The sequence below is a fragment of the Tasmannia lanceolata genome, unplaced genomic scaffold (assembly GCF_043159265.1).
Source record: "Tasmannia lanceolata isolate RefF3 unplaced genomic scaffold, GAP_Taslan_0.1 ptg000037l, whole genome shotgun sequence".
In the NCBI taxonomy this organism is placed as follows: domain Eukaryota; kingdom Viridiplantae; phylum Streptophyta; class Magnoliopsida; order Canellales; family Winteraceae; genus Tasmannia; species Tasmannia lanceolata.
In genome coordinates, this window is record NW_027518714.1 from 60,520,725 (window position 1) to 60,546,843 (window position 26,119).

Below are 26,119 nucleotides of genomic sequence, written 5' to 3' on the forward strand. Positions count from 1 at the left end.
GCATACGTCCCCCCCCCCCCCCCCCCCCCCCCCGAAAAAAAAAAAAAAAAAAAAACGAAGAAGAAGAAGGAAAAACTTCTGTCCTAAACCTGGTAGAAATATTTCCCCAATCCAATCACCTGATTTAGGATCCAAACCCGTAGTTTTTACCCATCATTTAATTTAGGACCCAAACCCATAGTTTTTACCCATCATTTTCACTCATAACATCCCTTCTATAGATTCATTCAACACCAGATTTGGTACCAGAGCCAAGTATTAGCTCTTCATTCGATCATCCTGCATCACTGTATCTTATTACAAGGACAGAAGGTGGAGAGGTACCTTGCGCCTGACTGAATTGCTCAACCTTTTCCCTCTGACAGCTTTAGAAATTTATGAAAAGAACACAAGAAACAAAAAAAACCAGAAAGGAGGAGGGCGATGATAAAGAAAGAAAATAGTAAAGCTTAGACATAATTTTCTTCTCTATAAATCTCTCATGTTCTACTCTTTTGTTATTTAGGAAGAAGAAAGAAAATAATAAAAGAGAGAAAAAGAACACACATACACACTCCCTCTCTCCCTCTTTCTCCTGTTCGGTTGTGTGGGAAAAGGAATAATGAGAAGGGGAATCGAAGAATGAAAAATAAATAAATGATCTCTCTCTCTCTCTCTCTCTAATGGTGAGTTTCTGTGGTTAGAGCTTTTGATAAGATGAAGTGGATAACCAAGTAGGTTTGACCGATTTAAGTCGAGTCAGTGAGTATTTAAAAAAAGTTTTTGGAAGAGGTTCTGGCTCCTGCTCCTTAGCTATTGAAGTAACTGATATTCAACAGCATTGATTTCCTACGTATTGGAAAAAACCACCATTTAGATGCACTTAGCATCAGCAATTCCTCTGGGCTAATTATTACAAACTTACCATATAAATAAAAAAGCACCATTTACTTGTACACAAGATCAGTAATTCGTTTAGGACAATGATTTCTAACTTACCATAAAATATGGCACGGAAGATAAATTGATACGTGACTGTTTGGTCTTTTCATTTTTTTATGGAACATCAGATGGGAAAAATGAAAGGAAAGTAAATCAATAGTCTTATAATATTAATCCAACATGCATCTTAAGGTATGGAGAAGTTAACTAGTAGGAGTCTGATACTGTAAAATAGAATCCCTTCTTACATTAAATGCAAGTCGTCGAGCAGCCACAACAGGAGATGACTCCGTCAGACCATACCCATTCTGCACCTTCACACCAATTGCCTGCATATATAACGCATATTTATGTAAACTAACCACAAAAACTTCTCATCCATCCCAATGGTAAGTAATTAGATGAGTCTAACCTCAAAAAACATGTCGATATGCAAAGGCAAACTTCCGCCGCCACTTATACCAGCCTGCAATTTGTCATAAAATATCTGAGTTTATTCTCATTGTTAGTTGGCATATAATATAACTTCTCAAACAAGAAAGATGTCTAATTTCCCAATTTTGGTCGTTGAGATAGGTGGACCACCTTGTCCAACAAGTGGTTTCACCTCTTGTTTTGTTAGTTTATTTGACATTATTTGCATGTCTCCATTAGTTTATTTATTTTTCAATTGGTTGGGTGTCAAGTTAGGAAATAGGGTCAAGTTACAAATCAAAGTGTTGGTCATATGATTGTTTTGACTTGTTATTTTTCAAGTGGTTACTGTCGAGCATCATATAATTATGGTCGGCCATTAGTTATGGTTGTTGGGATGTTGTTTATTATTTTCAGACATCACAGGTTTAATTAGAGCATCCAACTTTTGGTCTCTTTCAAGTTGTATCAGAGAATCCGATTTTGGGAATCTTTCAAGATGTCACACTAGATATAACAAGTTTAAAATAGGAAATAAGACCTTTGATATCCCAATTGCTGAATGAATTTTACTGTAGACAAGCTTCCTCCCCAACAAATGCAATGGCCACAAAAATGCAGAAATTATTCTTCCCCACAACCAATCAAACACAAAAATAGATGACCAATGTTGCTTCTCCAATCTTGTTAGGGATTTCCCCTGCAAAACAAGTTCATTAATTAAATTGTGCAAAATGTTGAGCCTAAACTTTCAAGAGAAATTGAAGATGATCCATGGAATGGGAACAATGAAGTCAGTAAAACAAGCAATTTTTATGTTCTAGTGAAACTTGTAGCAATGATATCATGAAACCTAGATAGATTAATCAGGTTAATCTAATTATCCAAAACAAAGTGAGGGCTTATGCAAAAAAGTTCAAACAAAAAGTTTAAGATTCAAACCTCGTAAATCCGCTTCAGCTCCATATATAACAAACTGATCTTGATTAAAGTAAGTGCAACAAACTTTCGAGCAGTTGAGCTTGTAGAAATCTGTTTCTGTATTCCACTGCACATGAGGGTTGAAGAAGCATCAGAAGGATACGTCAAGACATCTTTTATTTAGCCAAAAGGGTTGATGGAATAACGGATTTCATTTTTCCAAATTGTATTAGGAGTTTATACGGTTTTAGTGCCTCCATACATGGTTTGTCCTTCTATGCAGACACAAATAAGATAGGAAAGAGAATAACTGGATATTCTGACTATCAAAAAGAAAAATCATAGAGTCCTGATATATTTTATTTAAAAATTTATGTATTCTTCTGTGAATGGATCATGCATCTTCCATCAGCATTGGAGCGCATGACGTTCAAAAGTCTGTACAAATCAGCAGATCTTGAAAAAACTTGGATATTTTGAAAGATAGGTTGAATTTATGGACCAGTATTGTTAGAGTATTGAAACATTTACCCCACAAAATCACAGAAGAATAAACCTGGCTAGATTTAATCATGTACCAGTTCTGATGACACTGACCAGTTAACTTCTTTTGTTAACCAGGGTGGCAGTAGGCACAGACTAGTGAGAGGAAGAATGCTCCTGAGCTAATGAATTGGCCTTGAGAAACTAGTCATACTTTGCTTTAGAAATCATCACAGACTCGGACAAGAGATCATGCCTAGATGACGTTGAAGATGTTGAGGACTCCTCACCTGATGTAAAATAATTTGCATACCCTGAAGGTCTACCATACGGATTCCAACAATAGTCCACAATGTGTGACTATCTAAACCAAAATGAGAACAAAAATGTACCAGTTCTGATGACACTGACCGGTTAACTTCTTTTGTTAACCAGGGTGGCAGTAGGCACAGACTAGTGAGAGGAAGAATGCTCCTGAGCTAATGAATTGGCCTTGAGAAACTAGTCATACTTTGCTTTAGAAATCATCACAGACTCGGACGAGAGATCATGCCTAGATGACGTTGAAGATGTTGAGGACTCCTCTCCTGATGTAAAATCATATGCATACCCTGAAGGTCTACCATACGGATTCCAACAATAGTCCACAATGTGTGACTATCTAAACCAAAATGAGAACAAAATTTCTGTCCAGCAGTACTCTGGCCACAACCTGCAGTACTCTCACAGCCACCCCCACCACTACGACCACCAGAAAACTCTTACCACCACTACGACTCCAACCACTGCTTCGACCACGACCACGACCAGAGCAGCCAACACCACAACCACGAGAAAAGCCCTGAACAGACATGGAAGCCCTATCAACACCAGTATCAAGAAAAGATTAGTCCCTCATGGAGCACTGAACTCGAGAAAACACCTCAGGAAGAGCGGGAAGAAAGGCAGCTCAGAATCTGTTGGCGAATAGGAGAGAACTCAAAACCAAGTCAAAAGGATCCACGACTGATAGGGGATCTGCTACCACCAAACCGACCTTACAAGAGCAGATTGTAAGGCCAATTGAAGAAGACAAGGCCAAACGAAAACACGAATTGATTTGAAGAAAACACTTGCCGAAGAGCAACCTAGGAAGAAGAAGATATTGGAGCAAAACCCCGCATCGGATCCTCAAAAAACTAGGGTTATTGTTCACGTGAACATATACTCTTTTTTTTTTAAGTTTGGAAGAAAAGAAAAGAAAAGTCAGAGAAAAGAAAAAAAAAGGGATGAGAACGTAAGAACCTTAGGGCTCTGATACCGTGAGAGAGAGAGAGAGAGAGAGAGAGAGAGAGAGAGAGAGAGAGAGAGAGAGAGAGAGAGAGAGAGAGGAGAACTGCCAGACTTGGCATACTGACAGTCTCTCTTAATATATACGAATATTGTTACGGTTGCAATATATGAGAAAAGACTAGACTACTCTTATGTAACTCAATGGACTACTAACATACTCTAACAGCATCAAAACTCAGTCCTCAAGCATGAACAAGAGCATTGCAACTATTTCAGAGTATCATGTGGAATAAACAACAATTTCCTTCAAACAATAGTCATGAAAATTGTTTTCGTTTCTCAAGAGAATATACCTATAAAGTGTCTCGTACACCAGAGGAACAGAAATAATGTAATGTGGTTGGTAACGCCTCAAATCTTCCTATCAATAAAAAATAAACAATAAGATAAGCAGCATCGGCATGGAGCAGTTGTCAAAAGAACAAGTAATTTGAAAAGGAAAGCCTCTGAAGTCGTTCTATGAAAGGTAAAGAAAATGCATAAGATCATTAAAACAGTTGATGAAGCCACTGAAATGAACAATCTTGTAACGTCATCACCTTTGCTAAAATCCCCCAAATAGAGACGTGCACAAATAAAAGGGCTTAACATTACAATAATATGCAATGTTAATATACAACATGGTGATGGTCTAAAGAGTATACCTTCAAGTTTTTGACTGTTGTGTATACTTGCTCCACGCCACGAGTGAATGTGAAATACTCAGCAGAACGCTCATATACATGCCAAGGTGGTAGCATACTCAGGAACCTATCTCCGGCTTCTGCAGGTACAATGTCCCACAAATTCCTTATCTAAAAGAAAAAGGGAACAGTCATGCCAATTATAACAGACATTCTCGTTCAAGCCAAAGTAGAAGAAGAAATCAAACTCCCAACATAGAAAAATGATGTATAAGTGCCTGCTTTATATTTTGTATCTTTTTTTTAATTCTACACATGAAGACATATAACAACGTATAATAAAAAGTCGCATAAATGAATTAATCGTTCATGTATTTGATGAGATAATATATCATTTTTTTTTTAAAGATGACAATTTATTATAGGGAAAATTATTAAAAAAATGCAAAGTTTTGTCTAAATTGTGAATAAAGGGTAGTGATTTGAAAATTATCAAAAAGGTGTTGTCAGGTGAGAGAAGATGGCTTTTAGGACAAATATACCCCTCCTAGTGGTTCCGTAGTATAAAATGTGGTTCTGTAGTGGTTCCGGCGTAGAAAATGTGGTTCCCTAGTGGTTCCGGGGTATAAAATGTGGTTCCCTAGTGGTTCCGGGGTATAAAATGTGGTTCCCTAGTGGTTCCGGAGTAGAAAATGTGGTTCCCTAGTGGTTTTGGGGTATAAAATGTGGTTCCCTAGTGGTTCCGAGGTATAAAATGTGGTTCCGTAGTGGTTCCGTGGTATAAAATGTGGTTCCGTAGTGTTCCGGGGTAGAAAATGTGGTTCCCTAGTGTTTCCGGCGTATAAAATGTGGTTGCGTAATGGTTCCGGGGTATAAAATATGGTTCCCTAGTAGTTCCGGGGTATAAAATGTGGTTCCGTAGTGGTTCCGGGGTATAAAATGTGGTTCCGTAGTGGTTCCGGAATATAGAATGTGGTTCCGTAGTCGTTCCGAGGTATAAAATGAGGTTCCCTAGTGGTTCCGGGGTATAAAATGTGGTTCCCTAGTGGTTCCGGGGTAGAAAATGTGGTTCCCTAGTGGTCCTGGAGTAGAAAATGTGGTTCCCTAGTGGTTCCGGAGTAGAAAATGTGGTTCCTTAGTGGTTCCGAGGTATAAAATGTGTTTCCCTAGTGGTTCCGGGGTAGAAAATGTGGTTCCCTAGTGGTTCCGAGGCATAAAATGTGGTTCGGTAGTGGTTCGAGGGTATAAAATGTGGTTTCCTAGTGGTTCTGAGGTATAAAATGTGGTTCCATAGTGGTTCCGAGGTATAAAATGTGGTTCCGTAATGGTTCTGAGGTATAAAATGTGGTTCCGTAGTGGTTCCGAGGTATAAAATGTGGTTCCCTAGTGGTTCCGGCATATAAAATGTGGTTCTCTAGTGGTTCCGGGGTAGAAAATGTGGTTCCCTAGTGGTTCCGTGGTAGAAAATGTGGTTCCCTAGTGGTTCCGAGGTATAAAATTTGGTTCCCTAGTGGTTCCGGCGTAGAAAATGTGGTTCTCACGCCGGGCCCGTACGGGCCGGGTCGACCCGCGTGTCACCCGGATTTTTGTCGTATTTTTTAAGATGTTTTTGGGAAATGTTATCCGCACTACCGTATTTTGATGAGGACACTCCTCACTTTATTAAAAGTACGGTATGGCCCGCACCATAGGATGATCCAAACCGTCCATTAGATGGGCCACAGCCTAAATAGGTTGTGCCCTAAAAAGCATTTCCGTAGGTTTATCCTAACCCTCTGATTAGAATGTTAGAGATCGGAGGGTTAGGATCAACCTATGGAAATGATTTTTGGGACACAACCAATTTAGGCTGTGGCCCATCTAATTGACGCTTTGGATCATCCTATGAGGGGGCCATACCGTACTTTTAATTAAATGAGGAGTGCCCTCATCAAAATACATTTCCCTTTTTTTGTATGGGAATTTGCTAGCCACCTTTGCCGATGCAACCTTGTCGCCTATCCTTTGATGCAAAGATTGGCAGAAGTAATATGGGTGCAAAGGTGGCTAGCAAAAGCATAATTGCAAAAAATAGTAATCATTACTTGCAAAAAATAGTAATCATTACGGATTTGTGGCTGAAGTGCTAAGTTTTAAATGAAAAATTACGAAAAAATGGAAGCAAAGTATTAAAATTACGAAAAAATACCAAAAGGATGCACTAACATATGACAATTACCGAACTACAAAGTTTGACTGTCTTCCGTCGGAAGTCCGAACGTTTGTTCGGAAGTCCGAACAAACCTTCGAACTTCCGAATGGAACCAATATTTTGGTTATGTATACTGGCTTCCATTCGGAAGTTCGAAGTTTTGTTCGGACTTCCAACGGAAGCCAGTAGAATAGGGATAATTCCAAAGATTTTTATTTTCAAATTGAGTAAAAATTCGAAGGATAATAGGGATATACATTGTGATCTTAGTGTCATGCAGGCAACCATAAATTGAAGCTTGATTTTGATGTTTTAGAATAAAAAAATACAAAGAAAATAGATTTATCTTGAAAATGGGGAAAACAACAAAATTCAGTTTTAAGCTCAAAATTCATTTTCTTTGCATTTTGTAACACTGCTTCGATAAGTTTATCATGAATAAACCCTCATGATTAGCAAACATGTTGTAAATGGCAACCTTCAAAACCCTTCCATGGAGTTTTCCACGTTTGAAAAGTCTTGAGGAAGAAGAAGGTGGTAGGTGAGAAGGTAATAAGTGCATAGGGATAAGTGCAAAAAGGTGGAGAGAAAAAAGAGGTAGGAGGGGTATATTTGTCCTAAAAGCCTTCTTCTCTCACTTGACAACACCTTTTTTATAAATTTTAAATCACTACCCTTTATTCACAATTTAGACAAAACTTTGCGTTTTTTTAATAATTTTCCCTTTATTATAATATGGGTGGGACAAGGTGTCCCCCTGGGGTTACAAGAAGGATTATAGTTAGTCTCCCTCGTAGGGCTTACAAAGTAGATACAATCAACATTTCTTCCCTTCGCGCTCCTGCCTTTGCTAACCTATCGGCCGCTTCATTTGCCGACCTCCTACGGTGCTCAATCCTAGGATCCAAGAGTCTTATCAAGTCCAACACTTCTGCAACCAGCTCCTGCAATTTCCAAGGTCCCTTTGAGGATCCAGAGGCCCACACCACTGCATTTGTAGAATCACCCTCAATAATTAAGGGACGTTGATTGTTCTCGTATGCCCACCTCAAACGAAGAGCAGTGCCCTGATTTCCGCTTCATTTGCATCACAGATACCAGCCGGTCCGGAAAAAGTCATAACCGTAGATTCGAGATTGTTTCTAATAATTCCGCCAATACCAGCCTTCCCTGGGTTACTGAGTGAACACCCGTCAAAATTGAGTTTCAACCACCCATCTGGTGGAGCCATCCATTTGGGTTTGAGTTTGGTTCTGATGGTTCTGTCCCATATAATTGACCACCAATTCCTTATGAGGTCCCCCACCCCGTAGGGATTCGTTTCTTAACCTTAGCCCATGAGACTAATTCCACCTTGATATCCGATGCAAGGCGCCCACATGTTTTGCTCTTTTCCTCGAAGATTCGTCTTCCGTTCTTTCCAGATATTCCAGGTAATAGTGTGGGGGAAGGTTGACCATAGAGTTTTACCTGTGTCACTGAAAGGACCGCTTTGCCAGCTGAGGAGAAGAGAAATAATTGAGCCAGGACAAACCCAACACATACCAAATACTCCAACTGCCCTTACTCACAAATGGTATGAATATGGGGAGTGCAGCATAAGGTGATCCAATGTTTCCTCATTACTCTGGCAGAAGACACACATGCTTGCCAGGCTGAAACGTCTCTTCGTCAGGCACTCGCAGGTATTAACTTTCTTGTGAACCAAAGTCCATCCAAAAGCTACCACTCTTGGAGGTGCTAAGGATCTTCCCTAAATTGTGAGCAGTATGTCGACTCCAAGAGGGAGAGAAGCCTTTGAAGGTCTTGAATCTCCTGTTCCTTTAGATCCCAGCATAACCATATGTCCCAGAATCCTCTGCATCTCTGCCCCTCTCTCACCAGATACTTTGAAACCGTAGCTTCTGCCCTTACCGTAATTTTGAATAGTCTCGGGAATTCCACACTCAGTAATGTTTTGCCGCACCAAAGGTCTAACCAGAATCGCACCACTATGCCTTTGCCCACTTTGTAGTGTATTTCTCGTTCAAATTCTACTTTAACCGAGCAGATAGACTTCCAAGCTCCTGAGCCCTTCCCAGCCGCCGGTTTTTTGATATTCCAGTCACCCCATTCCGATCCGTATTTGGATCCAACGACGCGATGCCAGAGGGCCATTTTTTTTGAGCCATATCTTTATAGCCACTTGCCAAGTAAGGATTTGTTACGTAGTCTTAATTTTCCAATCCCCAAACCTCCGGCCCTTTTCGACTTGGTCACCCTTTCCCAGTTGATTAGGTGTCTTAGCTTCTTTTTTGGCCATCCCCATCCCATAGATAACATATCATAGAAAATTGTTACATATGATATAACATTTTTATGATCCAAAAATATCACAATAGAGTAATACTTTAGCGTGCATCCAATCAGGCCCTAAGAATGAGAAATGCATTCTAGGTCCAAGAAAAGATTTCTTACTAGAGAATAACCTTGCAAGATTCAAATCAGGGACATGATTTGAGGACATAGATTTCACAAACAAAATAGCAGTTTTATTGGAGATACGGCGAGAGAGATGCAATAGGCATATGGGGCATTCCTTTAAACGAATCAGATTTCTAATTAAGGTTGTGACTAACTAGGGGAAGGTGCTTGCTAGTTCATTTTGTCCATCTTCTGATTGTTCCTCTCTGTTGAGAGGAGATGGCTCTAGGTTTCATTGAGATTATTCCTAGACCATTAAATTCTGCGCGTGCTGGGACAAGACATAGATAACAACAATCCAGGTTTATCTGGGGCTAGTGGAATCATTAACAATTTTGAAGGTAAGATTATCTTTGTTTTCTCTCACCGTTATGGAATTGCGACCAATATCCAAGCAGAAATACGAAGCATTCTGAATGGGCTTAGATATTGTAAAGCCTTTGGATTCTCAAATGTTTCAGTGGAATCTGATAATAAGGTCCTTATTGATATGATTTCCACTAACAAGGAACCCCCTGGTCTATAAAGTACTACTAAAAGGAACTTAATCCCCTTCTTCATTACTTGAAGCTTAATTGTTGCTTCAGTTTATCTAAGGAAACCATGTGGTAGATCATCTTGCTAATTTTGTATGTGAGACTGTGAGAGGAAGAATCATAGGGTTTTTTCTTCTTTTGCCCTCTATGTTTGGTCTGTTATGTTTTTCATGGGTGCACTTACTCAGTTGCCCTATTATTAATGAAATCTGCTACCGTTCCAAAAAAAAAGGAAGAATCATAGGGTAATCTGGCAGTGGAGAGATCTTCAAAAGATGGCTAGGGGTGACACAAGATGTGACTCCTTGGGAATTCCAAGCATTCATAGCAGGTTTCATTTTATTAGTTTTGTGGATCAAGAGGTAACGTGGTATATCCCCCGTCTAGGGCTGGCAACGGGGGCGGGGCGGGGGCCAGATGTTGCATTCCCCATCCCCCGTCCCCGCCTCGTCCCTACGTCGGGGATGGCGGGGAGTCCCTGTCCCCGCCCCGCGGGGAATATCTAATCCCCATCCCCGCCTCATCCCCGTCCCGCACAAAAAATCCTCACCTCAAAAAAGCTTTTTAATGCCCATAAAAAAGAAAAAGACAATTCGTGTTTGTGCACTTGTCGAAATATGGTAGGGCCAATATCACTAGCCTAAAAGAAATATTTACTGTTAACAAAAAAATACTAAAACATTACTAAAATAAGAGGATATTGATAATGGCTTGCATATTAAAACGGGGCGGGGCGGGGCCATCTCCACCCCCATCCCCGCTTTGGGGAATTTTTGAAGTCCCCGTCCTACTCCAAGTCAGGGAATCCTCGCCCCGTGCGGGGCGGGGCAAGGCGGGGCGGATCCCCATTTTCACGGGTGAAATTGCCAGCCCTACCCCCCTCTTTGTACTCTTTTATCATTTTAATAAAATTTAAGGTGCCCGCACGGGTTCCTAGATAAATTTTAGGTTGAAAATATAGGCAGTTTTACCCGGACATAAAGCTAAAAAAATTTTCATCAAATGTGCATGTTACATATGAAATTAACCAACTGAATCTAACTTAACAATATTAAAATGACTGTAAGTACTTCCATCCTAAATAAAGAGCATTGTTTAAAGCAAATTTTAGCTCTTTCAGTTGTGTATTCCAAATATTAGATGGCAGAGGCAAAACTCAAACCTGGTGCAAGATATTTTGATGTGTAAGCATAACACCTTTGGGAGTTCCGGTTGTTCCACTTGTATAAATAAGTGTAGCAATATCATCCGAGTCAATGGCTTCATAAATATAACGCTGGCCTACAAATAAATCAGACAGTGAGCCAAACCATATCCCTACCACTTAAAATAAAAGATAAATGTGGTAGAAATGAGCACTTTGATATGCACAGGAAACCTCTCTAAGCAATTGACAAATTAGAAATTCTAGAGAATGTTAAGTTTCCAATAGCAAAACATTTGAAACAAGAAACACCAAACTCAACTCAACTCAACAAAGCCTTTGTCCCAAACTAGTTGGGGTCGGCTAAATGAATCCTTTAGAAAAAATTTCATGAGGAAGGTGAAAGCAATCTGCCTGGTTCTAATCCTGGCTCTAGTTGGGTTATTCTACATGGATCATTTTCTTCCATTCTATCCTATCCAAGGTCATGTTCTCTGTTATGACCTTGGATAGGATGGAAACACCAAAGCAAGGAAAAAATCAGGTGTGAGGCCTTGACCCCATGGTGTGATGCCTAGGGTTCCCTTGGTGAGATGCCTTGGGATTGCTAGTGGGATTCTAGCACAACCTTCTTCAAGGTGAGAAGCTTTAAAAACTTTGGTGTGCTACCTAGGAAAAAAATAGAGTAGTTCTAGATTTGATCTTTCCTTTAATTTCTTGCCTTAATCCGCTTTATTTTCAGTCCAGGTCTCTGCATTTTATTCTTTGATCCTTGCGCCCCTTACTTTTTTTATTGAATAGTTCCTTGTGGACTCTCGCAAAAAAAGCCTTTGTCTACACCTTCCTAGAATATTCTACACATTCCCGGCATATGTTTGCACATTCTCGGCACATGTTTGCACCTTTCTAAACCTACCCTAAACCTAGTAGAAATATTTTTCAAATCTCATAATATATTTTTGGAGCCAAAACCCTAATTTTCACCCATCATTTTCGCCCTTAACATCCATTCCATAGATCAGTCCTACATTAGAATTGGTATCATAGCAAAGTATTAGTTCAACCTTCAATTATCCTGCATCAAATTTGGTATCAGAGCAAAATATTAGTCCATCCTTCGATCGTCCCGCATTAACTATTGGCATTCTTTGTTTGGTGTTGCTGAAAAGAGTCCACAAGGAACTATTCAAAACAACGGAAGCCAGAAAGCATATTTAGCCCCTTTTCTTCTCCTCTACAATTCATGCAGTGAAGCCAACACCAAGGACAAACATGATGTTAAAGTGGATAGTTCAACCTCGCGTAATATCAATAGATGAGTTCCAAATCTCTATTCAGAATGTGCAGATCATTTCATGATTCTGCGTTTCGGCAGGTTGCCATTTCTTGCATAATAAGTTCCGCATGTCCAAAATGAGTATCATAAACCAACAATAATGTTTAGTGTCAATATGTTTCTTACAACTGTCTATTACTATTACAAGCATGGTTTTAAATTTCAGCTGAAGACCGAAATCTGAAAATTTCGGATTTCGGTTTGGATTTTCGGCCAAAATTTGGTCATTTTGACCGAAATTTGAACAAAAATTTCAAATTCTAGGGACCAAAACCGAAACTGAAATTTAAATCCATGATCACAACTCATGATACAAAGAACAATCATAATTCAGATTTGTTGCTTTCGTCTGCCAATAGTCATTGAAACACTATGCTTTTCAAGGATGCAGAAATCACACAAAACAAGCCACAATATTAATCATGTCTGATGATTAAATTATGAAAATAATGTAAATTATGAAAAAAGCATTACCTTTTTTACATGAATCAAGCAAGTTTTGGCGGCTGTCTTGTCCCAATTTTATGATCTCCTTGTAAGTAAAAACTGGAATGCCCTGTACTACTTTACTATCAAGGCAGGATTTCTCACCCCAAAGTAGAATTATAAATCTTATAACTGCCTTTGAAATAAAACTTTCAGCAAGACGGCTGAAGAAGTCTGAGTTATCCAAGACAAGTGCCACGCTGTAATTGAAAACAAAGAATGGAGGATGATCAGCAACTACCATATAGCCACTGAAATGGAAGTTGTAAGGGAAGTGAGCATAAAGTCGGAAAGAAATTTATGGGTTACTCGTAGGAAAGTTTTTAAATACCATTCCACAGAAAAGTGGCATACAACTCTACTGTTAGAAGGTTTATATGTGCTTAAGGGTACTTTGGTCATTGTAATCTCTCTCTCTCTCTCTCTCTCTCTCTCTCTCTCTCTCTCTCTCTCTCACACACACACACACACACTAATGAGGGGGAGACCACTCCCCGACTCACATATTCTTCTCATTCTCTCCTCTCCTCTCTCAACATGGTATCAGAGCCCTAGGGTTTTGCTGCCCTAGGGACCACCATTGAAACCACCCCTTGGTTTCTCCTTTCCCTCCACCCTCCTCCACCCCACCCCCCCCCTCTCTCTCTCTTTCTCCACCCGTCGCCTCCTCCCCACCTCCCACCCTTTGCACCCGATGCTTCCCTACAACCCTAATCCCTAATCCCTCATTCCTATCCTCCAACCCTCACCTACAACACAATCCCTAATCCCTAATCCCCAATCCCTACAACCTTAATCCCTCATCCCTGTCTACACCATCATCTACAACACAAACCCTAATCTCTAATCCTCTATTGTTGATTTCTCTTCCTTGAATCCACTTCTTCATGGTCTAAATCATTCCCTTCATCCTTTCCTTGTTGTATCGCGGCTCCAATCCCCTAAGGTGTTTTCTATCCTGATCGTGTCTCCTGAGTCTAGGGGTGCAACTCGGGCGGGTCAGGTTCGGGTTGAGGCCGACCCGAGTTCCAACCCGACGAGGTTCAACCCGACCCGACCAACCCTTTTTGTCAACCCGACCCGACCCGAGTTCAACCAGACCCAACCCAAGATTTTAAGCTTAAAAACTAAAAACATTATTAAAAATTTCGGGTTGAACTCGGGTCGGGTTGCCCAAGCCCTCAACCCGAACCCGACCCGAACTCACCCCGGGTTGAGAAAACCCAACCCGAACCCTAACCCGACTTGAACTCAACCCAACCCGAGTTTTTCACGGGTTGAACCCGCCCGAGTTGCACCCCTACGTGAGCCTATGTATGCTTGTGATATGTCTGTGTTTCAGAGCCGAGTCATGGTGTATGGTCTTGTTTGTTGATTGCTCTTCTCCGTTCCATTTTTGGAACCTTCACACCCATTGATTTGCCTTTCCAATACTACCTACAGTCTTTAGATATTCCAAGTAGGCAGGTACAATACTTGTCTCCACAACCTTGAATGGTGATAACTATCATACTTGGCGTCAAGCCATGAGAATGGCGCTTTGTGTAAAAAAACAATAAAATGGGTCCAGTCTCCGATGGCTGGGAAAGATGCAACTTTTTGGATTTTTCATAGATTCTCAATGTTCTAATGCGAGCATTGGCGGATAGTGTGATCTACGACGGTACTGCCCAATCCGTTTGGAAGAAATTGAAAGAGCATTTTTCTCGAAGTAATGCACCCTGGATCTTCCACCATAAGCGGGCTATTGCCACTATTCAACAAGGAACATAGCCCCTGGCTGCATACTACACGAGTTTGAAGATCTTACGGGATGAGCTCTCTCATCATATACTGTCTCTGATTGCACCTGTGGTGCATAATGTAGCCTCAACAATGCTCGTGAGCAAGAAAGTGTTCATCAATTTCTAATGGGGCTTTCAAAGAGTTTCACTGGGATCCGTTCTCAAATACTCACCATGGATCCCTCTAGCTATGGATCCCGGGATTGAGCATCTAGCTCAATGGTCAAGGCTTTGCTTTTCAACCTAGAGATCACAGGTTCAATCCCAGCTTAGTTACCAAAAAAATACTCTCCACGGAGTCCTTACCTGATATTAACAGAACGTATTACCTGTTGTTACTAGAGGAACAACATCAAGAGCTCCGCATTGCTTCACCAGCTCAAGACATAGCAGGTATGGTTGTTGAACGGCCATCCAACTCTGCTACAAGTGCTTCTCGACCCCAGGCCAATCGAAATCCCAGTGCAATCAAATCGTTCAGTGATCTTTATATGTCTCATAGCCGGGGTCAAATTACGAACGTATTTGACAAACCTTGCTGACTGTTTTCTCATAAAAGGTGCATGATTTGGGACCATTATCTCCTTTCCTTTTCCATTTGTGAACTTAGGTTTCCCAAGTCTTTCAAAAACAGACACACGAGAGGATTCGTTATGAGACGCCCTTGGCCTTTTGAATTTTTGGAACCTCTTCGTTGATGAAGATTTTGGAACTTCCATCTCCGGAGTCACCGTATGTGCCTAACAGTTGTCCTTGTTGCAGTTGTTACTTTCCCTTTATTTCTGTCATCATGGATCCTCCAGCCTCTGCTCCCTCTTCTAGCTCTTCTTCTTCCGTGGAGGCTCCTTTCCCATAGATGACCTCCATCAAACTTGACAGGTCCAACTGCCCTCCTTGGTGTATGGCCGTTGAAACCTACCACCTGGAACGTGGTAAGGTTGATTTCATTGAGAGTGACCCTCCCTCTTCCACGGATCCCTCATATGCTAAGTGGCACCGGGATGATGCATTGATCAGAACTCTCCTCTGGAACAGATAGAGGGACTATTTTCTAGAAAAACAAATACTCAAGAGTAGTTCATTGAGAGTGACCCTCCCTCTGCCACGGATCCCTTATATGCTAAGTGGCGCCAGGATGATGCATTGATCAGAACTCTCCTCTGGAACAAATAGAGGGACAATTTTCTAGAAAAACAAATACTCGAGTAGAAATTTCCCCCTATAAGGATTGTGCAGGATCACCTTCTGATGGACGTTTTACAACACGAGCCTGTACGTTTGTTAGAGGAAATCTACTTGGAGCAACAAGAAGGAGAGTGTAGTTGCATGATCAAGATTATAGGCACACACAACATGTGAGTTGATCTTGCTGAAGACTCTTATGGGAGAGTGAGTTATGAAGTTTTCCAGATGATGATGATGTTCTATGACAATCAAGTATCGACTTACATTGCTAGCAGTCAAGTGTTTCATTATAGTTTGCATTTGTACTAGTTTCCAAGACCAAATAATTCATGTGCTAGATTGTGAAGTGCTCCAAGTTATGCTTATCCAAATCACGATTCACAATTTGATGTGATCAATTGCAAGTGTAGGGTATAGCTAAATGAAATTAAATGCAGATGAAATGGGCAAGTAGATGTCTAATAAATATAAAACACAAGAGCTTTGCATACCTTTTGGGAGGTTAGCATGAAAAATCTTTAATAGTGGGAATCATAAAAGCATATTAATTCAAGAGAAAGAAGAGTAAAGAATCATTTAGCAAGATCTTTAATTGAGACCACATTAGATGGGAGCATGAATTCTCCGCTAGCCATGCACTGACTAAAAGATACTAAAGATCTAAAAATTAGGGCTTTGAAGGGGCATGAGTTGCGACCTTTTTTAATGTTATGAAAATTCCCTTTGAAAATGACATGTCATTGCCTCTTGGGATAGGTTCTGCTTTGCATGTTTTTCCCTTGCTAGAATTTTGAGAAAGTCAAGAGAACTCCTAAGACACTCTTTTATCAAGCTTAATACAATATCCAAGCCTGAAATTTTCCTTTGCAGAATTCCAAAAAATTACTAAATGTCAGAACCAGAACCATCTGTAGGCATTGGCAAAATCTCTCTAAAACAATCATTACCTAAAGTATCATTGATATCAAAGTACATTTTCATCCTTGGTCACTCTAGCTAATGTATTGTAATTTACCAAGTAAATAGAGTTCACAGTTGACAATTTCGTTTAATTAATTTGAGTACTCGAGTGTCAATTTTCTTGAGCAAATTTTTTGTAATAGTAGATTGTTGTTGTGAAAGAAACAGACACGAGACAATAAGTATTCTATTGGTTAGACCATGGTTGTGAATCATGATCTAAGGAAAGTATCACAATAGTCCTAGAACATGTATCTTTCAGGCACCGTAAAATAAAGTTTGATTCATGCAAATCCTAGGAAAAGAAAACTGGACCCAGCATATGTAAGTGACTTTATAAAAAAAAATGAAGCAAACTCAATTACCAACCTATCAGAATGATTGTATATTTGCAAAAGCTCTTCAACGGATGATCTTGTTCCTCGCACCACATTAATTGCACCAGTGGCCATGATGCCTATTGCAAAATGTTTGTCTTAACATGAGACTTGAATAATAATACAAAGAAATACACAGTTAAAATGATTTTATTGCACTTTTCATATGAATTCATTGCCCAAACAATTTTATCAATAGTGATTAATGCACAAGTGTGTAAAGGTAATGGCTTATTAACTATTTGTAATATAAATTGACCATTTTGTGGGAGAGGTAACACTGCCAAAAATGTCAAGGACTATGAGTAGCATTACTTTTATAATATAATGCAAGCTAAACAAAGCGAAAACGTGAAACATGGCCCACAGTTTTCCTTCCCTTGAGCATAGAGGGAATAAAAAACAGAGATTGGTTGTGATAAAAAGTGACACTATTTCCAAAGCCATCAGAGTCATCAATGTTGGGAAATTTCGGCAATTAAATTTCGAAAATTTGAGCATAAACAAAAGGCATTGTAGAATGAATCTAATGAACTAGAGTCAATGTACATACGAACATAATCTAGTCATCGCATCATGTTTTCCAACATAAGTAGGGTTCTGGAAGATTAAGATTGCATCAATTAAGTCAAAACAAAACAGCCCACAATTTAAGTTCTTTCTGTTTATATCAATTAAAACCAACCTAAGAAAAGGGATTGGTCTAACCAGAGAAGCGAGAAGCAGGATTCGTACCTGGAGTTGGGGATTCGCGAATCCCCGAATCCGAACCGTGATTCGATTCGAATCCCCGATTCTGGGGAACCCCGATTCCCAATTTTGGGAACCCCGATTCCCAATTTATGAAAACCCCGATTCCCACTTTATAGGAACCCCGATTCCCAGGCGATTCCCCAGCGAATCCCAACTCCCCACGACTCTCAGCGAATCCCCGGCGAATCCCCGTCAACTCTCTGGCAAACCCACGATTCACGCTTCCCACCATCCCAGGAGCCTTCGATTCCCGCTTTCGAATCCCACTTTCGATTCCCGCCTTGGCAACCTTGGGTCTAACCATTTTTCAGAGGATGTTGTGCCAGCTAGTTGCTACGAATATCTCTATTCCAACCCAAGGGGAGTGTTAGTGGCAGCAGTTTCAAGTTGGGACATTCAAACCATGCCAGCTCAAAGTGAAAGGGAGAAGGACCCCATGTCCCTTGCGAGGATCAAGGAGAACATGCCAATGATATGAAATGGTTCACATAAGGGAGGGAGAACGAGAACATGCTTTGTCTGGTTGCTCAAAGGTGGTTGGGAGATTAGTAGAAGAAGAAAAAGTCAAAGGGAAGTAGACAAGCATGAAAGAAGTATAGAAGATTAGTGGAAAAGTGGTAAGCAGTGTTTGGTTGGGCAGCAATCCTCTAAAAGATTAGTGGAAGATGTAGGGGTGTCATTACCAATATAGAGGGTTGTAGAGAGTGAGGGAAGAGAGAGAAAGAGAGAAAAGAGAATAAGACAATTTTCTCCTCTTCTTCCACCAAAATGGTGAAATTTGGTCGGAAGATTAGAGGAGGGAACATTTCCTCCACATAGGCGCCACCACGTAGGAAAAAAGCCAATCACAATGTCTCAAACATGTTTGGGAGCAAAGGGAGTTTCCTTGCAAATTTGGCAACCAAACATGCTTGAGAAGATGTCTGGAAGATCAGAGGAGTTTGAAACGCTGTTAATCTTCTACCCTTAAGCAACCAAACAGAGAAAGTGATTTGAATGAAACCCGAGAAACTCGCGCTCCATGGAGGACATATGAGAAACCTATCAAGTCTACTCTTGCTTTGATTTTGTTCCCAAGTAAATTGTGCCCCAGTAAGCAGAAGATCTACCAACTCATTCCTTGTGACGAAGTGATTAGAGTAGCAGTTTTGGCTCCTATAAAGATTTTTGGGGGATAAGCAAGCGGCAATTAGAAACTCAAGTCTAGTCGAGTGTTCTATCACCATTAGATGGAGAAAGTACGGAAGACATCTCCTTATGTGAACACCACATCAATATGTTTACTAAGGCTATTGGACAAAGAATATTGAGCATTAGTAGCAAAGTTGTGCACATTGGACATCCATGTAACAACTTGAGGGAGTTTTCAGAGATCAAGGTTCTAAATTTAATTAATTTTGCATGCATGTTTTTCCTCTTTTATCCCTAATTATAAACTAAATTGGAGCATCCCTTAAAAGTTGCCTCAAATGCTTGTTGTTGAAAATCGAGAGATCTCTAATATACCCAAATCAGGATCAAACATGATGTGCGGCTAATGAAAAGATGAGATGCACGAAACACAAACACACAATGGGAGAAATACAAGATCTATATGGTTCGGTAGTGTGCCTACGTCCACAGGAGAAGATAGTTTGACTATTTCGATATAAGGGTTCTCTCTTATGTACCATTTCTTTCAGCTAAAAATGCCTAAAGAATCACACCTTGTAGCCCTAATATGTGGCTTCTATATCGATAGGAGAACTTGCAATTTTCAAAAAAAAATGTGGCTTCTATATTAATGTCGCTATATCAAGAAATACCAAAAACCCTTATAGTGCAAACAAGAAATTAAACCAAATTTTGCGTTGCGCACTTTAGTCTGGCAGTGATTCCACAAGAGAAGATAGCTTCATTATTTCGATATAATGGTTACAAACTCACCTTTGTCTGAGATTGGTATCGTATCTTCTTCCCCTTCACAGTTGTATTGTGACAACCCATCTATATTGTGCAAATCCAATCTTCCATGAGCGCACCAAGCACATTGAAGTCGATTGTCACTTCATTCGTCAGAGGATTCAGAAGGGAGAGATATGTATTGTATTCACTCGTTCTGCAGATCAATTGGCTAATATGTTCACAAAGTCATTGAGTAAAGCAAAGTTGAGCGATATCTGTAACAAGCTAGGAATGTATAATTTATACATTCCAGCTTGAGGGGGAGTGTTAGAATAAGTATTATGCATAGGGTTATTATTGACATTGTACACTTTGCTCTTCTTATATAAATACTTAAGTGGGGGAGTTCTACCCTAACTCACTATTCTCTTTCTCTAATCTTTCATAACACATGGAATAAACTAGAGCTAGACCATATGGATGTTAAAATAGTGTTCATTCATGGCGACTTAGAGGAGCAGATTTATATGGAGAAGCTAGAGGGATTTGAAGAAAGGGCAAAGAGGATCATGTGTGTTTGTTGAAGCGATCTCTCTGCGAGCCGAAGCAGTCACCAAGGCAATGGTATCTATAATTTGATTCCTTTTTGACAAGGAATGAATACACATACAGTAGCTTCGATTGTTGTGTTTATTATCTTTCTATTGATAATTGATTATATAAGGGTGATGATATTTTCACCCCCCTGCAGTGCTTGCACACCCCCCTTATAACGTGATTTGACATAAAGTTGCCCACTTTTCACGTCAAATATCATCTCCCATTATATAAACGCTGCTATATATTGATGATATACTGGTTGCTGCTAATACTAGGCAGGAAGTCAATATGCTAAAATCTATGTTAAGCCATCGCTCTGTTTCTCTCAACCAAATAATCTCTGTACTCGTGAGTGCCATCACTCTGTATTCTGCCTTAGCACTTGACTTTGCAATGACGTCCTGCTTCTTGCTTTTCCATGATACCAGATTACCTCCTACAAAGGTACAATACCCGGTGGTTGATCTCCTGTCTGCAGGAGACCCAGCCCAATAAGCATTAGAGAACCCTCAATTCGCATATGACCATGTCTCTTGAATAATAGGCCGTTTCCTGGTGCACCCTTCGGGTATTTAAGAATTATTTAAGAATCTGAACCACTGCACTCCGGTGTGAGGTGCATGAGAAGCTCATGTATTGATTGACTACCCCTACAGTATAAGATATGTCAGGGCGAGTAACTGTAAGGTATATGAGCTTACCCAACAGTCTTCTATACCTGCCAGGGTCTTCCAACAGGTCCCCTTCTTCTGGAACTAGTTTTACACTGGGATCCATAGGCACAAATACAGGTTTTACTCCAAGATTCCATGTCTCCTCCAATAAGTCCAAAACATACTTCCTCTATGACAGGGACAAGCCACGAGAGGAATATGCCACCTCTATCCCAAGAAAGTATCTAAGGCATCCCAAATCCTTTGTAGTGAACTCTTTTTGTAAGAAGGTCTTCAGCTTCTGTATTCCCCCCTGAATTACTACTTGTGATGATGATGTTGTTAACATATACAATCAATCGAATGCAACCAACTGAGGACTGATGACTGAATACCGAATAATCTACAACGCACTGTCTCAGGCCAAACCGCACAATGGCCTCACTGAATCTCCCAAATCATGCTCGCAGAGACTGTTTCAAACCGTAAAGAGATTTCCTCGGGCAACAAATAGAGGAGGGCATCTCCCCTTGAGCAACATAGCTTGGAGGTTGCTCCATATAAACCTCCTCATGGAGGTCATCATGTAAGAATGCATTTTTCACATCTAACTGATGAAGGTCCCAGCCATGATTAACTGCAAGGGATAAAAGAACACGAACATAAGATATCTTTGCAACCGGAGAGAATGCCTCATTGTAACGACCCCAAATGTCTGAGTATACCCTTTAGCCACTAAGCGCGCTTTCAGTCTCTCAAACAGTACCATCTGGCAAATATTTGATAGAGAATACCCATCGACAGCCAACAGGTCTAGCACAAGCGGGTAGAGGAACCAGATCCCATGTCTGATTCGTATGTAGAGCACCCATCTCAAGATCCATGCCAGCACGCCATCCTGGGTGAGCAAGAGCCTCATCCACTGACTGTGGTAACACAACAAAAGACAGAGAGGACACAAAACTTTTAAAAGTAAGAGTTAGACGATCATTGGAGACAAAATTAGAAATAGGATGTGCAGTAGAGTGAGAAAGAGCACGAGAAGTAATAGGAGAGTCAGAAGTAACTACAGGAGACGGTAGTGAAGATACCTGTGTGGAAGGGACTGGGATCTCTGCCTGCAAAGACGATGCGTCGAGTCGAGTAGGTGGGAGACAATCTTTGCGCGGACGCCTCTGATATTGCTTTTCTAGTAGCCGGTGGAGCCGATGGGGCCGAAGAAGAATCAACTGGAACAACAAGAGGCACAGATGGTGGTGGAACCGGGTCCGGAACGGAGTCAGGAAGCACAGGAAGAGAAACTAAAACTTTGGGCTCCATAAGAGTGGAGCTAGGCGCAGACGGAAGACTGAAAAAGGGCTCAGACTCAAAGAATGTAATATCTGCTGACACAAACCACTGACGAAGACAGTGACTATAACAATGATAGCCTTTATGAGTACGAGAGTAATCCAGAAAGACACAGCATTCCGACCGAGGATCTAGTTTGTCCCTACCAGGACCTAAATGATGAACAAAACAGACACACCCAAAGACACGAGGAGTGAGTGGGAATGGATCCTGCTGAGGATATAAAACCTGCAAGGGGGAGTCACCACGTAGGACAGATGACGGGAGGCGATTCGCAAGAAAGCAAGACGTCAAAATAGCGTCACTCCAAAAAGATTTAGGAACCCGCATCTGAAAGAGTAAAGTGCAAACGGTTAAATAACGCAATTTCCTCTCTGCCACACTATTCTGTTGAGAGGAGTAGGCACAAGAGGACTGGTGCAGAATCCCATGAGACGAAAGGTAATCCTGAAAACCATGAGTACCAGAAAAAACTCCTGAGCATTATCAGTACGGAGACATTTAATGTTGCAACTAAAATGATTCTTTATTTCAGCATGAAATGATTGAAAAGCAGAAAAGACCTGAGAACGGGAGAATCTCGAGAACCTTTCTAAACATCCATCTTCGCGGGGCGATTTGAAAAGGAGTATATCCCTCTCTGTGAGCCCGGCAAATTGCTCTGTATACTTGGTCATGAGAGGGGCCCCAGGTTTCGGATCTGTCCTATGAGAAACCCGGGCGAGGATAGCTGATTGAGTTTCTCCATAAGCGGATTTGGCAAATAGAGGTCGATACCCAGCAACAGAGCCCTATTACGTAAAGGGCGAGTGCAAGGCAGTTCAGAATCGAGCAAATTCAGGTGCATAAGCGTCTCAGAACCCATTGATTCGGTTGCAGTAGTCTCTATTAGAATCTCTTCCCGACCAGGCCAGGCCGAATCGGGCCACCACTTGGGATGGGAATGGCTCAGCCCACATGCATCATTTGATGAAAGCACTCTCCTATTCGTTAAAGGAAATCGCCGATTCCCTGACCAATTGCTATCCTAGCTCTTTCAACATCCGCTCCATCCCCAACTTCCTCGACCAAGCCGATTGGACAGAACGAAGAAGTGTTAACAGAGTTAACTCACGTAGTGAGGGGGATAATACAACTATATATAGTCTGATAAACCCATGCCATACGTGAATCCATTATTAGATGCGACCCTAGAGGGTCCTCATACATCAGAATGAACTAAATGAAAAGGATTAGCAACTCGACTAACGACTCGGGAAGGAAAAGACACCCGGTGGTGCTTCCCGAGTTCACAAGACTCGCACTGGAATGATGAAATAGAAGCAGGAACAAAAGATGTCCGTTGAAGCTGCTGAAGTGATGGGTGGCCAAGACGACAGTGCCATTGGAAGGCGTCCACAGAACTATGCAAAACAACAGTAGAAGGTCAACAGTCAAGGCGATATAAGCCATCAACCTCACGACCCAATCCAATCGTCTTCCCAGTCGAAAGATCCTGAAACAAACAATGAGAACGATAAAATGAGATTGGACCACTGAAGACTTTTCGTGAGCTGACTAACAAAAGGTAAACTGAAAGGTGACTTAGGAACACACAATACAGAAGACAATGGAATACTAGGAGAGGGGCAAACGGTACCAATACCAGTGATGGGAGTAGTGGACCCATCAGCCAGGGTAATGGTATGATAATCAGATGGAAAAGAGCGAAAAGATAAGAGCTGAGATGAGTTAACAGTCAAGTGATTTGAGGCTCCCAAGTGAATAATCCAGGACCCGAAGCTAGAGAGTAGGGTCGTGGGTGAACTACCTGGCTGAGCAAAGCCTGTAGTGGGAGGGCGAGTACTCAGACGAAGTCGCTGTAACTCCTCATAATCCACCCTAGTGAAACTGAAGGAATCATCAACAGGTGCAGGGGCGGCACTAGATGGAGGAAGAGGTGCCTCGGAGGAGCTAGTTGTCGTGAGATGCGCTGAGCGAGACTTACTAAGCTTGGGATGATGAGTGTAGCAGGTCTCAATCTGATAGCCATCACACTGACAATGGGTATAATAAGGACGACCACGTCCACCACCAACTTGCCCACCACTACGGCTGCGGCCCCGACCTCGTGGAAATGAACTACCACCATCATAGGCAGTGATAGTAGAACTATCAGCAGGAAACCTCGACGGAGACTCGTCAGGGCATAGGCACATGAGTAGGTCTCATTCAGTGATGGAATGTTGTCCGAACCAAGAATATGATGACGCAGATGAGTAAACTCAGAGCCCAGGCTGTCAAGATAGTGGACCACACGAATCTGATCCCGTTGTCGGCGAAGAACGGTAATGTCAGAGGTAAGGGGCATGAATATGTCAAGCTATTGACAAAGAGAAACAAATTGGCCACAGTGAGCCTCAAGGGACATATCACCACGACGCAACGGCATCCACTCAGAATACGTGGCACAAATACACATGAGGTTCTCAACCCCGGAATACATATAGCAATGATCCCAGATCTGCTTCGCAGTCGGTAGAAGTATCATGGCAGAAGAAATAGACGGTGTCATGCTCTGCCAAAGAAGAGTGTGAATCAGTGCGTCCTCCTGCTCCCAACGAGAGTAGGTAGGATCTTTAGACGCGAAAGGATCCTAACGAAGAAAACTGACCTTGATAAGTAGCTGGTCCCATCAAGCTTGCCAGTAGTCAGCTGTGGGTAAGATCCCTCCACAGGTGCCAAGTTAGGAGAAGAGGAGGTAGTCGAAGAGGGGTGTGGGGCACAGACCTCAGTGGTCGTGCCCATAGAGGGATCCACAATGACAGGTGGCTCCATAATGACAACAAATGACGAAGAGAGAGAAACACCGACAACAATCGATCACACAGATGGGAAAAGAGAGATGGAGAGACCAACTAGACGAAACGATGGCTCATATTGCGGCTCCGCAGATAAGAGACAAGGGTAGAGAGGGAGCAATCGAGAAATCGAGACGAAGCCGCGAAGAATAGATCAAAAGTAACTATAATAAATCAACACATGAGGTTCGTTAGAAAACTAAGGTTTTGAATTAGGGTTAGGGTTTCAAAAAATTAAGGCTTGAGGAGGGGTGGGGACGTCGCATGGTGCCGCGGGGCAGGGGAGGCTGGGTGAGGTCACGGGGCAGGAGGGGGGCCTTGTGGTGCCACAGGGGGAAGAGGGGGGGCTGGGGATGCCGTGGGGGCAGAGAGGGGGCTGGGGATGCCGCGGGGGCAGAGAGGGGACTGGGGATGCCGCGGGGGCAGGGAGCTGGAGATACCGTGGGAGCAGAGGGGGGGGGGGGGGGCAGGGGATGCCGCGAGGGCAAGGGGCTGGAGATGCCGCGAGGGCGGGGGGTGGGATGGTGCCGTGAGGAGGGGGCTGGGGATGTGCCGCGGGGTAGGGGAGGGATGGGAGAAGATGATGGAGAAGGGTGGTGGTGAAGGCCGAGTGTCTCGAGAAGGGAGGGCAGCGGCGAAGTGAAGGTGATGAAGAAGATGGACGCCAATGGCTGTCCCTAGGGATCGCAAACCCTAGGGTTCTGATACCATGTCATGAAAGATTAGAGAAAGAGAATAGTTTGTTAGGGTAGAACTCCCTCTCACTTAAGTATTTATATAAGAAGAGCAAAGTGTACAATGTCAATAATAACCCTATGCATAATACTTATTCTAACACCACACAACCAGCCTCAACAATATCCGAATCGAGGTGTGCTTTACC

At 41.8% G+C, this 26,119-nt stretch overlaps 1 protein-coding gene across 1 annotated transcript in view; it reads right to left on the bottom strand.

Annotated features, from left to right (window-relative positions):
• Positions 1-26,119, bottom strand: part of AAE16 (AMP-dependent synthetase and ligase family protein) — a 47,340-nt gene that overhangs the window by 10,189 nt on the left and 11,032 nt on the right. Inside the window, exons 5-13 of the mRNA XM_077371632.1 lie at positions 17,149-17,236; positions 12,839-13,050; positions 11,047-11,165; positions 4,716-4,865; positions 4,365-4,432; positions 2,278-2,383; positions 1,877-2,035; positions 1,334-1,387; positions 1,170-1,250 (exon numbers count right to left, since the gene is read on the bottom strand). Coding sequence (XP_077227747.1) covers positions 1,170-1,250; positions 1,334-1,387; positions 1,877-2,035; positions 2,278-2,383; positions 4,365-4,432; positions 4,716-4,865; positions 11,047-11,165; positions 12,839-13,050; positions 17,149-17,236 — 1,037 coding nt within the window. The remainder of the gene's footprint in view (positions 1-1,169; positions 1,251-1,333; positions 1,388-1,876; positions 2,036-2,277; positions 2,384-4,364; positions 4,433-4,715; positions 4,866-11,046; positions 11,166-12,838; positions 13,051-17,148; positions 17,237-26,119) is intronic.